A 12,707-nucleotide genomic window follows, 5' to 3' on the forward strand; every position below is an offset into this window, starting at 1 on the left:
CACAGCACACAGTACTCACAACAGGATTTATTCACAGCAGAAAGTACTCACAGCAGGATTTACTCACAATGGAAGGTACTCACAGTGGAATATGCCCACAGCAGAAGGTACCCACAGCAGACGGTACCCACAGCACAAAGTACCCAGAGCAGGATTTACTCACAGCAGGATTTACTCACGGCAGGATTTACTCACAGCAGAAGGTACTCACAGCAAAAGGTACTCCCAGAAGGATTTGCTCACAGCAGAATGTACTCACAGCACACAGTACTCACAGCATGCTTTCTTCACAGCAGACGGTACTCACAGCAGGATTTAATCACTGCAGAAAGTGCTCACAGCATGATTTATTCACAGCAGAAGTACTCACAGCAGGAGGTACTCACATTAGGATTTACTCACAGAAGAAGATACTCACAGCAGGAGGTACTCACAGCAGGATGAATTCACAGCAGGATTTACTCACAGCCTAAGGTACTCCCAGAAGCATTTATTCACAGCAGAAGGTACTCACAGCAGGCGGTAGTTACAACAGCATTTACTCACAGCAGAAGGTACTCACAGCAGAAGGTACTCACAAAAGGATTTACTCACAGCCACATCAGGGCTAATCAAAACGTTCTTATTATTCCTGAGATATGGATTGACCTCACACTCTGGATCACGTTGAGCCCACATCTTGACCTCACATCTTGGCTGCTGCAACTTACACCGTGTTGGTACCATGCAGCGCACCTTGGCAACCCTTGTCTTCCACTCATATCTTGCACCATGCCTGGGGCGCCGAGTATGTGGGTGCTCCGGGGCCCGGGCATCCGCCCGCAGAATGAAGTCAGGGCTGAGCCCCCCCCCCATGCCGGAGAGAAGAGTCGCAGTATGGATGGCCCTTTGTTTCATCCGTACTGTGTCTCTCTCTGGTGGCCCGGGTAAAAGCCGGGGAAGAAAACAAAGCTTAGAAATTGAGGGACAGATGCAAAGCAAGAGGCTCTTGTTTTGAATCTATCCCTCAATTCCTAAAAATAGTTTTGGGTTGGGTGTACCTCTACATTTGTGCACCTGGGTGCACAGATATAGAGGTACACCCAACCCAAAATCATTTTTAGAAACTGAGGCACAGATGCAAAGCAAGTCTGTCCCTCAATTTCTAAAAATAGTTTTGGGTTGGGTGTACCTCTACATCTGTGCACCCCTCTTGCATTGCATCCATTGCATCTGCGGAGGGAGGGGGCAGGGAGATGGCAAATGAGACTGTTTGCATGTCTCTGAGTGTGCACGTGGTGAGGGTGAATGCTATGGGCGGGGAATGGAGGTGCTGAGGGAGGGAACTCCCCTGAATTCTAAGGGAGGAAACAGCGCGGGAGAGAGTAGAGGTGTGGGGTGAGGTGGGATCACCTTCTTGGGGGAATTAGCAGGGGGCAGTAGAATGGGATAATTCAGCATTTTGAAGACCACAAAAATCAGCTGCAATAAATCACTCTTTTTTTGTATTTGTTCTTCAAAACGCAGAATGATGACATTGTACCCAGTATGGACCTTGCCATACTGTTCACCTTGATTAGTGTAATAGCATTCAACGGGACAGTACTTGCAGGGCTGCAGTAACTCAATGGAGCACAGCTATTGGGCTTCTGTATTTTTTTTAATTTCTTTTTTAATTCTTTTTTATTTGACTTGACAGCACAACAAAGAAAACAGAGGGAGCCACATGGCACCAGTGCTAAGAGCCAGCAATGCGAATGATAAACAGTACATATTGAGTGGAATGAAGCACATTAATAAAAGGAAAACATACAAAGAATTGATACATACACCAAAACGGGTCACCATCTATGGGGAGCCACCTGGGGAAGTAGGGGGAGAAGTTGGTGGTGAGGCCATGGCAGAGATATAGTTTCGGAATCTCGGCCAGATATCCCTCGGCCTAGAGTGTGGATACTGCATCGCGTTCCAGGATTGCTCAGTGTCGTGAGCCCATGTGACCGATCTGAGCCATTGTGTATAGGTAGGCGCTCTAGGACGGAGCCAACAAAGTAATATACAGCGAACTGCCAGTAGCATGCAGAGACCTGCCAGTTTCTTAGAATCACGGGGTAACTGAGGGAGGTCATGTGTAACAAGCAGTGCAGTGGGGTGGGGGAGATCGAGTCCTCCAGAATGTCAGACAAAGTAGAGCAAATGTCTACCCAAAATTGGGACAGCCGGGGACAGAGCCACAGCATGTGTATATAAGAGGCTTGATCTGCACCGCACCTGGGACAGGAGGGAGGGTTGGCGTTGAACATGCGATGGAGTCTCATAGGTGTATGATGATACCTATGTAGGATTTTGAACTGGATGAGTTTAAATTTAGTGTTGTAGGAGAACTCGTGGGTACGAGTGCACATCCGCCTCTCGTCAGTGATCTCAGAACCAAGGTCCTCTTCCCATCTGCGTCTCAACTCGGTGAAGTGGGGGGCCGCTCTAGTCTGTAATAAGGAGTAGAGCCTCGCCGCCTTGCCCCTGAAGGAGAGATAGAAACAGAGCTCCTCCACTATGGGTTCATCAGGGGGCAAGGCGGGGAAGTCTGAATATCTGGACTTGAGATGTTCGTGGAGTGAGGAGTACTGTAGCCACACCAAGGGCCGGCGCATGAGTGAAGGAGGAAGGTCAGACCATTCGATAAAGTTTCCCTGTTCAAAGGCATCGCGTAGCGTCAGGAAGCCAGCATCGGCCCAGCGAGTGACCACTGAAAGTGGAATGTGTGGGACATCGGGGAAGAAGTTCCACAGTGGCAAATCCCCGTGGAATGGGTCGGGTGTGTCGACCATGGACCAGAATTTGGTTAGAGCCAAGGATGTACTGGCTACAGGATTCGCAGAATTTGAGTCAGGGGGGATTGGTTGGAGGACCAGGGATCCGATCACTCGGTCACAGACAGTTAGCTTCTCGAGGCGAACATGTGGGGGGGGATCAATGGTATTGAACCAGTATGCAGCAAACTGTGATTGCGTCACCACCCAGTATCTGATAAAATTGGGTGCGCTGAAACCACCCAACGCCTTAGGAGCGGTCAGTGTGGATAATTTGAGTCGGATGGCCCCAGAGTGCCAGAGGAAGGTGTTACATATGCTGTGCAGTGCTTGGAAAAAAGTATCCCCGGGCCACAGAGGCAGATTGGTGAATCAGTACAGTAATTGAGGTAATACAATTATTTTGAGTATTCCAATTCTGCCTGCTAGTGAGAGGGGGAGTTCAGTCTAGCTGGAGGTTTTAGCCTCCAGGTTAGTTAGGTAATTCTGATAGTTGTTGTCACGCAACTGTGACGTGTGCCGGGAGACCACCACCCCCAGGTAGGTGAAACTAGAAGGAGACCAGTTGAACCCATGTAGATCGGGGGGAGGGGCTGTGTCGAGTCTGTGAGTGGAAATAATGTAGACTTGGAGCAGTTAACCTTCAAACCAGATATGTCCCCAAATCGAGCCACATCTGTCAGTATAGGGAAAAGATTGATTTCAGGGGATCGAACATACAGCAGGGCATCGTCAGCATAGAGGGAGACTGTATCGGTCTGTCCAGATGTGCGCAACCCCCTGTGAGAGTGTGATTGCCGAATCATATCTGCGAAGGGCTCAATGGCTATAGCAAAAATTAGTGGGGAGAAGGGGCATCCTTGGCATGTACCTCTAGATATCTGGAAGGGGGAAGAGCATCTGTCTTCCGTGCGGACCTTAGCTGACGGGGCGGTATAAAGGAGCTTTATCCAGGTGCGGAAGTTGGGGCCGAATTTGCATTTCTCGAGAACACACCACAGGTATTTCCATGAGACTGAATCAAATGCCTTCTGCATGTCCGGGCTTCTATATTTTTAAAGGGACAGTAGCAGCACTTCTCAGCAGGGCTGTGTATGTGCCAGCACTTTCTAGTAGAGCTGCCATATTTGAAATGGGGCAATGCTGGTACTCCTCAGTTAGCTTGCTATACTCTTGATGGGGTAGTACTGCTGTTTCCTAACAGGGCTTCTATAATTGTTGAATCTTCTCTGCGGTAATACTATGCTTTTGTTGAGGCAATGCTAGTTCATCTTAGTGGGGCTGCTATATATGGGACAACATCAGCACTTCTCAGTTGAGCTGCTACACTCTTAGTGACAAGGCCCCGCACTTCTCAGCAGATTAATTTATTTTAATTTTAATTGGTTATTTATAATGCGCGTAATACCCATAGGTTTCTAAGCGCAGACCGAGGTATCGAACCTTTTTTTTTTGCGTGGACCGAGGGATCGAACCTGTGTTGCGCAGACTGAGGGATCGAGCCTGTGTTGGACGGACCGAGGGATCGAACCTGTGTTGCTCCGTGCCGTCTTGCTTCCAAGGCGAGCACATTGCCCCTGAGCTATCCTCCCGAGACTCTGAAGTTCTGAAGTACATTTAATGAGACAGAACCAGAACTATTCAGCAAGTCTGATATCATCTTCATCATCATCAGAATAACTCAAAACTGTTGTGGTTATACATGAGCTACTATATTTAAAGGGATGGAATTACTCAGAATGTAGCAGCACTATTCAATAATAACCCAAAGCGCTTAAGCATAGTTAATGTGGAAATACTACACTTCTCGCCGTTGGGACAGTACTGCCACTTCTCACAGAGGCTTCTACGCCTTTTATGGGGCAGCATGGAGCCAGCCCACTGGACAGCTTCACTTTTAATGGCACTTCTCAATAGGGCTGCTATACTACAATAGGAAATGACCAACACTACCTCGCAGGGAATTGCATACTGTTGATGCCACCGAGGCAGCACTTCCAACCACCACTGCTGCTTTATTTTTAATGGCACAGTGTGTGTACTTCTCAGCCACTCTGCTTTACATTTAAACAGACTGAATTATCATTTCTCAGCAGGACTGCAACACTAGACCATTGTGTTCTGTATGTTGAGTGCTTCTTCACCACCAATGTGGGTTCATGGCACTCTCCCAATGTCTAAATTGTAGATCTGGCTACATTCAATTGGCAACAGGCATCTCCCGAGCTGCTCGCTGTCCATAAGCTGCTGCTCAGGATGTTGGAAGCCGTGATGGGGCAAGGGATAGAAGGCTCAAGCCTGTAGGACAGCAGAATCAGCAGGGTCTTAAAACCTGCTCACTCCTTCTGCAGTAAAGGGTCATGGGCAAAATGAGCCTGATGCCACATACAAGGGGCTGTTACCACTTTATCTCTCCTGAATGAAAGAATGAGATCTCTCAGACAAAAGTTATCACCCCTGTACACACATCGAATGAATATGGTATGGATCCATAGATCGCGAAAACTGGAGTGAGAATTCAGAGTGTTTTAACAGAAATATAATCGTCTTCCCAGATGGGAGACTGACTCCATTAATATACATGGTGTCACTGAGATTACCAAGATTGAAACTGTACGTTCAGTTGTGAGATTACCAGCAACAGGTGATACTATGCTCCAAGCAGCGAGGTGCCCACTCAATATATCACACTCTTTAAAGGTGTGAGACCCATCCTGAATGCTTGCCCAAAGAGCCTTGGCCAGAGTTTCACACTGAAGAAGTGAGCATGTGATCCTGGGTCTGCAGCCCACACACACACAGGGGATTCCCATGCTCCCACTTGCGAGATTTGCACCGAATTAGTGAGATTGTGCTCCAAGGTAGGAAGCACACGCACATTTTTGCTCTGAGATTTGACACACTCACGGGATGGGCTGGCATTTCGTTCTCCCATCCTAGTTGTGTTGCTCTGGCTTTTGAGGGCTGGTTCAACCGGGATGATTATAGAGGGGTGGAGTAGGGGCAGTGTTGGCCTACTGGAATGCAACTGGAAGGCTGAAACCTCCTTCTTACTTGACTTTAGTATATGCAGTACATGCTAACCAATGTTTCCACTGTCCTGCGCGCCACCCACCCCCTTCGCACCAAGTTAGCTACTATGTATAAATGCGGTCATATAACCGCTGGTGATGCCACTTCCTATATTTGGGCACCCCCCTTGGGAAATTCATTAGTCGGCTACCGAGCTGATGCCTGCACACCTTGCATGTGGCGCTGATGTCTCTCAGTGCCCTCTCAGCCCCCGCACTCACCACACTTCTTCTGCTTGGCTCTGCAGGTCTCCTCGGCCGCCCGGGTGCAGGCCGCCTTGCTCAGGCGAGGGGTGCAGGACTGGGTGTAGAAGGAGCACAAGCGGCTGAACTCTGACCTCTGGTCCTTCTCGGACAGCTTGGACAGCGTCCCCAACTCATGGCAGGTAGGTTCCCGGGTCAAAGGTGACTCTGAGGGGCACAATCAAGGAGGTTTGTGAGAAGGATGTACACAAATGGGGACACACACACACACACACCCTGTTACTTTGCAAAAAATAAGCATCGAACCATTCAACAGACTAGACTGAACCCACCCACGGCACTTCAGAAAAGCGATGGTTGGCATTTAGCACTATCAAGCGGATGGCCATGCCCACAGTGTGACAGGTGTTTCCCTGTTGGGCATCATTAGAGAGATGTGTTCCTTCTTGACCTTGGGGATGTAGCTTGAGGGACCAATTGAACTCTGACCTTAAAAATAAAACCATCCATTGCACAGCCTATTCATATTCTCTCTCTCTCTCTCTCTCTCTCTCTCTCTCTCTCTCTCTCTCTCTCTCTCTCCCTCTCTCTTTCCTCTCTCTGTCATCCCTCTCTCTCCCCTCTATCTCTTTCTCTCGCTCCTCTCTCTCTTTCTCTCTCTCTCCCCCTCTCTCATCCCTCTCTCTCTCTCTCTCCCATCTCTCTCTCTCTCTCTCTACTCTCTCTCTCTCTACTCTCTCTCGCCTCCCCCACCCCTACAATCCAAATCCTGCGTATGCGGAGGGAAGGGGAAGGGAATATCAGGGAGTCCTTATGGTAATCACCATTTTAGGAAACCCCTCTTACCAGCTGTCCCCCAGGAAGTCATTGCTTACGTTAATATGCACGCTGGGTTGTTTAGTGCCAGGTTTTCCAAAGAGAATTCTGCGACTCATCAAAAAATCCCAAAGTGCTGCATGTTTATGTCATCGTTTTATCGTCTTTGCCCCATGGGTTCAAGAAAGAGCCCACTCTTTCTTTTAGCCCCCACTTTTACTTTAAGATGTTTGCAATGAAATATAGTAATGAAAATGATTCAAGTATAGCAGCCTTTGGTCATTACTGTGTGTGACGAATCAATTTCCGGGGTACCAGTGGTCCAGGGGTGAATATCAGTTTCTAAACCATCAATCAGCCCCACACCTCTAGTACACCAGAAGTGATGCGAACAGATTGCAATAACAAGCCAATTATAAACCTCCTTGTCCAATGTTGGTAACATGGATGGAATGGCAGGCTTATCTCCGCAAGGTCGTGGATATTTGGTTAGTTGTAACACAGCAAAAATACAATTATTATCCAATGAGATAAAAGGGACTGTCCAGTCAAGGATTGTTAATGACCACAAAAGGTTATGGTTTCCTGGCTTCAGCACAAAGGGAGCAATGGGTCTAAAAATGATTCTAGCGGATTCAGGGTGCTTTGCAGTCTTCTGTGACAGAGTTTGAGATGGAAGTCAGCTGAGGGTATCAGGTGGCAAGACGGTTTGGCGAGCGAAGCTGGAACAACAGCTGCATGCTGACCTACAAGGCGGCACATGGTCAGGGATCGTTGTCTGAGTGCTGGTCGGAGGTTCTGAAGCACTGGTTGAGACGTCTTGGATGTCTAAGTGACTGCAGCATAACAACAGTCACTTTTGTAGTCAGTTGCAGCTCCAGCACTTCTTCCAGCTTCTTCACTGGGCTTGTATCATCATTTAAGGCAGATGGCCCAAAGCAGAGGAGTTATGTTTATGTATGTATTCATAGTGCGCCGATAGCCGGCAGGAGTGTGTTGCTGGCAGCTGCATTGTCCTTTCTTGCAGGTTCAGAGACCTTCTGGCACTTCCTACATAGGGAGCTTGCTGCAGAGCCTAGCAGGGCATGCTGTGTGCTGGCTGGGTACCGGTTCTGGAGCGGCCAGAGGGTCCTCTGAGGTCTTTATCTACCGCTGTTCCCTGGGAGATGTTTAGGGGAGGGATCTTGCTTCCCTCTTTGGAACTCCTGGCCTTCATTCACTGGTGGATGCTGTAAGGCAGACTGTACCTTCAACTCGGGCAAATGATGAGTTCTTCTTGTTACTACTTGCAAAGTCTTCAGATGATCTTCCAATAGAGGGGGTCAGCCTTATTTTAAAGCAAAGTGGGCCACAGTGATTGGTGTAGGCTAAGCCTACCTTAATGAACTAATCCTGGGGTCCCTACCAACAATCTCCTGTATGCATGAGGTCATAACCAGAGTAATGTACAACAGGAAAGATAAAGGGGTGAACACTTGTGTTACTAAGTCCCACTGTTATGCTTGAGCTAAAACATGGCGCTGGTGCGCAGTGCATTCTGGGAGCACTCAGAGCCATAATGGATATTTACTTCATGCCGCAGTGAAAAGCTGTATTCATTTTGCTGAGAGCTGGATTCACTATGCTGAAGAAAACATGCTTTCCAAACCTGGTATGCAGTCAAGGACATTCTGCTGGGAAAGCTGGCTTTGTTATGTCTTGTTATGAGTTATGGGACTGTTTTCCGTGGTTCTTGTTTTTAGAGGAGGGAAGCACTTTGCTCCTTGAGGTTACTGTCGGTTGACCCAGCTGACAACCAACGGCTGCCCATCAATGCGCAAGTGCGTTGCCAGAAGGTTCAAGAAATTACCACCCCTTTTTGAGGAGTGCATAGATGCGGAACCCCTTAACGGTCAGACGGGACCTCAGTTGGAGGGGGGACGCTTCCGTCCGGCATACCTGTGGGCTGTTGTGCTCTCGGCCTGGCTGTTATCGGGGTCTTCCAGCCACTTCTGGCGGGATGAGGGATTCAGTTACGCCCACAGTGATGTATTTTCTTTTGAATTCTCTGTTTCTTCTGTGATTTATTTCTGTGTTATCACTTCTTGCTTCCAAGCTTTGAATAAATAGCCGTATAAGTGCTCATTATTTTCTAAGAGTGTGTGTGGTTGTAAGTCATTGCGTCGTCTACCTGCGTTTAAAGTATTGACTCCGTAATTGCACTGGTGATTAATGACTGTCCGTGCACTCTGGGCGAGCAATACACCCACCCATCTTGATAAAAGCGGTAGTTCTCCCTTAAAGCTACTGCTAGACCAGACTCTCTGACTCCTGTAAACCACATTCTTGTACCTGATAAATGGGGTCCCCCAACCGGGAGGCCTACTGTAAACCGGCAGCCCAAGACATGACAGCTCACTGTCAATGATACTAAGGGCAGGAGCTGGCTTCAGATTGACACAGTAACATTTGAAAGGTTGTTGGGTTTCCTTTCTCCTTTGTTAACCTCTGCAGCCAGGTCCCATGTGGGCCTGTTTGAAGTACACTCTATTAGTAAGTTAATTGCTGCCACCCGCTGCAGGACCAAACAAAAGTGCATGGAACCTTTGTTAGTTAATCAGGCTGACCATGGCTGGGGAAGCTTGCTGCCTGTCACAAGCCAACTAAATATGCTAGTGCGACCTGTACCTGTAGGTTGTGTACCCCCACAGTACACAATTCCATGTGTTTGTCGTGGTGTGAGCATAGGAAAATGTGTGTGGATTAGCCTCACATATTTTCCTGAGGTTGTTTCACCGTCATTCCGTTTAATAAAACATTTTTTTAAAGCCCAGACCAGTGCACACCCACCGTGCGGATGGCCGAACTCCTCACACTGTGCAATGCCCAGTCTACAGAATCTGTTTACATATTTGTTTGCTTCCCAGAACTTTCTGATGAGGTTTGGCAGAGACCAATACCTTACCTATTAAGGGGCCGAAGATACCATCCTATCACCCCCAATCTCCTTTCTACCACTGTTGGCGTGTTTCTCCCACACCGTCCTTCAACCGCAGCACCCCTATCATCCACCCAGATTTCGTGGGGCACTTTGAGGATTCCAAGCTCCTTTGTTGATCTATCCTGCTCCGCATCTCATCATGAACACAACCCTCCAGGGCTTCAACCTGATTCTGAAACCTAGGTTTTGGAGTAGCCCCAATAGAAGATAAGGGTTGGCAGATGGGTCATGCGTGCATTTTATGTTGGCCTGTGGCTGAATGCCTGGAGTATCAGGAGTATGAGGATTGCGTGATGCATTGAGGTCGTTTTATGGGAGAAACCAATGAGTGATTCTAGCCCCTGCCCTGATCAACAGACATACACGGTTTCTTGCCCCGACAGGCAAACATTTCAGGTGGCCACTGAGCACAGCAAAATAGCAAGTTACAAGCAAGCAAGCAAGCAACCGAGCAAGTAACAGTGAGGTTTGAGATGCTCTCAGCTGCCAAACAACATGCAAATGTAGGTTGAAGGGCACTCTTGGCCTTCTTATCTCAAAACATGATCTTTTCACCAAGCAATCCTCCATCCCATAACCCTTAGCACACAGCTGATGATGAGTGGGAACTCCAGACTCACCCCTTCCCTCATCTGCAAATTCCCAGATCCTTGTTGCACATGGAATACAATGTGTCTATGGAAGAGAGAGTGAGAGAGAGAGTGAGAGAGAGAGAGACACACACAGAGGGAGCAAGGGAGAGAGACAGAGAGAGAGGGAGATGGGGAGAGCGAAGAGAGAGTGGGAAAAGGGAGAGAGAGACATAGAGGGAGGGGGAGAGAGAGACACACAGGGAGAGAGAAAGAAGGAAGAGAGAGAGACACAGAGAGAGGGTGAGAGGAGGAGGGGAGAGAGAGCGCGTGGGGAGAGAGGAAGAGAGGGGAGAGAGACAGGGAGAGAGGGAAAGAGAGAGACACACATGGAGAGGGCGAGATGAGGGGGGAGAGAGAGAGAGAGAGGTGAGAGAGGAAGGGGGAGAGAGAGACACACAGGGAGAGAGAAAGAGGGAAGAGAGAGAGAGAGACACGGGAGAGGGCGAGAGGAGGAGGAGAGAGAGAGAGAAGGGGAGAGGGAAGAGAGTGTGGGAAAAGTGAGGGAGAGAGAGAGAGAAGGAGAGAGAGAGAGGGAGAGAGAGACAGAGATAGAGAGAGAGAGAGAGAGAGAGAGAGAGAGAGAGAGAGAGAGAGAGAGAGAGAGAGAGAGAGAGGGCCTGCAAACATCAACACAACAGATCTGCTGGAGCTTTTGGAGACCATGTAAACTGTGTAAATCCCAGTATCATGGGATAACATACAACATACATGATGTGTGCTACTGTATCTATGAAACCAGACTGTTTCAGATTGGCCCAGGAGCCACATGGAACAGTTTAGTGTCAATTTAACGCTGGCGAAAGGACAAGGGATATAAAGAATCAAAGGGATTCTTGCAAATGGGAACAGTGCGGCCATTTTGGCCCTTACACCCAAAACCAATATTAGAAAGTTGCACCATTTAGATGGAAATAGAAAAGTGATAACTGCATGCCCGGGGGAGGGAGGAGACGTGCAGTAAGGGACTTCTCTGGATGTTGAGGTGCACTGTGGGATGCAAGGCGAGTCATGCACGATCCGCCAATCCCGACCTCCCTCACGTTTCCAAGATGGCGGAGCTAGGGCAGAACTTACTGCTCATTTGATGAAGGACCCAGTCGGTGAAGGCCGTCACTCTTGTGTAAACACCTGGTTTTCCCCTCTCCCCGCAGCCGTCACCCCAAGATGTGATGCCATGCAGGACATACAGTTTGGAGACGGGATCCTGGCAGGTCAGGGGCCCCCCGGAATCACCCTGTAAGGAAAGCACAGGGTAATGAAGACCTATCCATACAGTTTTTGTGGCAAAATAACATACAGCATTTTGTACATGTATTTATTGTATTGAATTAATTATTCTTGAGTAGGAAGGCACCCGCTGCGGAAAGACGGCATCTTCCTGGTGCCCCAAGTTACGGGTGAGGCACTTCTTTTCCCATTGGCAGTCACATCTGCCAACTACCAAAGGCAAACTGAGCAAATAGCTTTTCGTGCAACAATTCGCAAACATCCCCAAGTACAGTGCACTGTTCTGTCTTTGCACAGCAACAACCACTGGCCTCTGAAGACATCTTGGTCCATTAGGCTGAAGGACCCTATTTAAGTCCACTAGGTAAAGGACGTGCAGCAAAGAAATGCTTGGGCCCCATGTTCTAGTATCAATGACTTTACAACACTGCAGCTGCGCAAGATGTATTGAAATACTCACATGCATCATGAGGGTAAATCTCAAAGTGAACATGATGACGGATGTAAAGGGATGCGAGCTTGCATGCCAAAGGACCAGAGAATGAGCCGTCTCTGTCTATGCCCCAAGACTATGGAACCTCCTCCCCGTCAGCATCAGTCTCACCCCCACGGGCTTACAATTCAGAAAAGAACTCAAGACCCACCTCCTCAAGGAGTCTCTCCACCTCAACACCTAGGCCATCATGTCGCCCCTCATGCCTCCTGACTCGCTAGACACCATCCACCATTCACCTTCCCTCTGCCCTGTACAGCAATACCCCTCTTCAGTGCCCCTCTGTATTCAACCCCCTCTCTATATCTGTTTTGTTATTACCTCAGAAAAAGCGCACCGTTATGCATCTGTAGTGTTCTATACCTCTGTAAAGCGCACCGTTATGCATTTGTACTGTTCTATACCTCTGTAAAGCGCACCGTTATGCATTTGTACTGTTCTATACCTCTGTAAAGCGCACCGTTATGCATCTGTAGTGTTCTATACCTCTGTAAA

The 12,707-nt window shown here is 48.4% G+C and overlaps 1 protein-coding gene across 1 annotated transcript in view; it reads right to left on the reverse strand.

Annotated features, from left to right (window-relative positions):
• PRSS56 (serine protease 56) overlaps positions 1-12,707 on the reverse strand; it is a 135,861-nt gene that overhangs the window by 46,987 nt on the left and 76,167 nt on the right. Inside the window, exons 9-10 of the mRNA XM_069617542.1 lie at positions 11,567-11,726; positions 6,083-6,271 (exon numbers count right to left, since the gene is read on the reverse strand). Of these exons, the coding sequence (XP_069473643.1) occupies positions 6,083-6,271; positions 11,567-11,726 (349 nt within the window). The remainder of the gene's footprint in view (positions 1-6,082; positions 6,272-11,566; positions 11,727-12,707) is intronic.

Source organism: Ambystoma mexicanum, chromosome 10 (assembly GCF_040938575.1).
Source record: "Ambystoma mexicanum isolate Mex_15411 chromosome 10, UKY_AmexF1_1, whole genome shotgun sequence".
Taxonomy (NCBI): Eukaryota; Metazoa; Chordata; class Amphibia; order Caudata; family Ambystomatidae; genus Ambystoma; species Ambystoma mexicanum.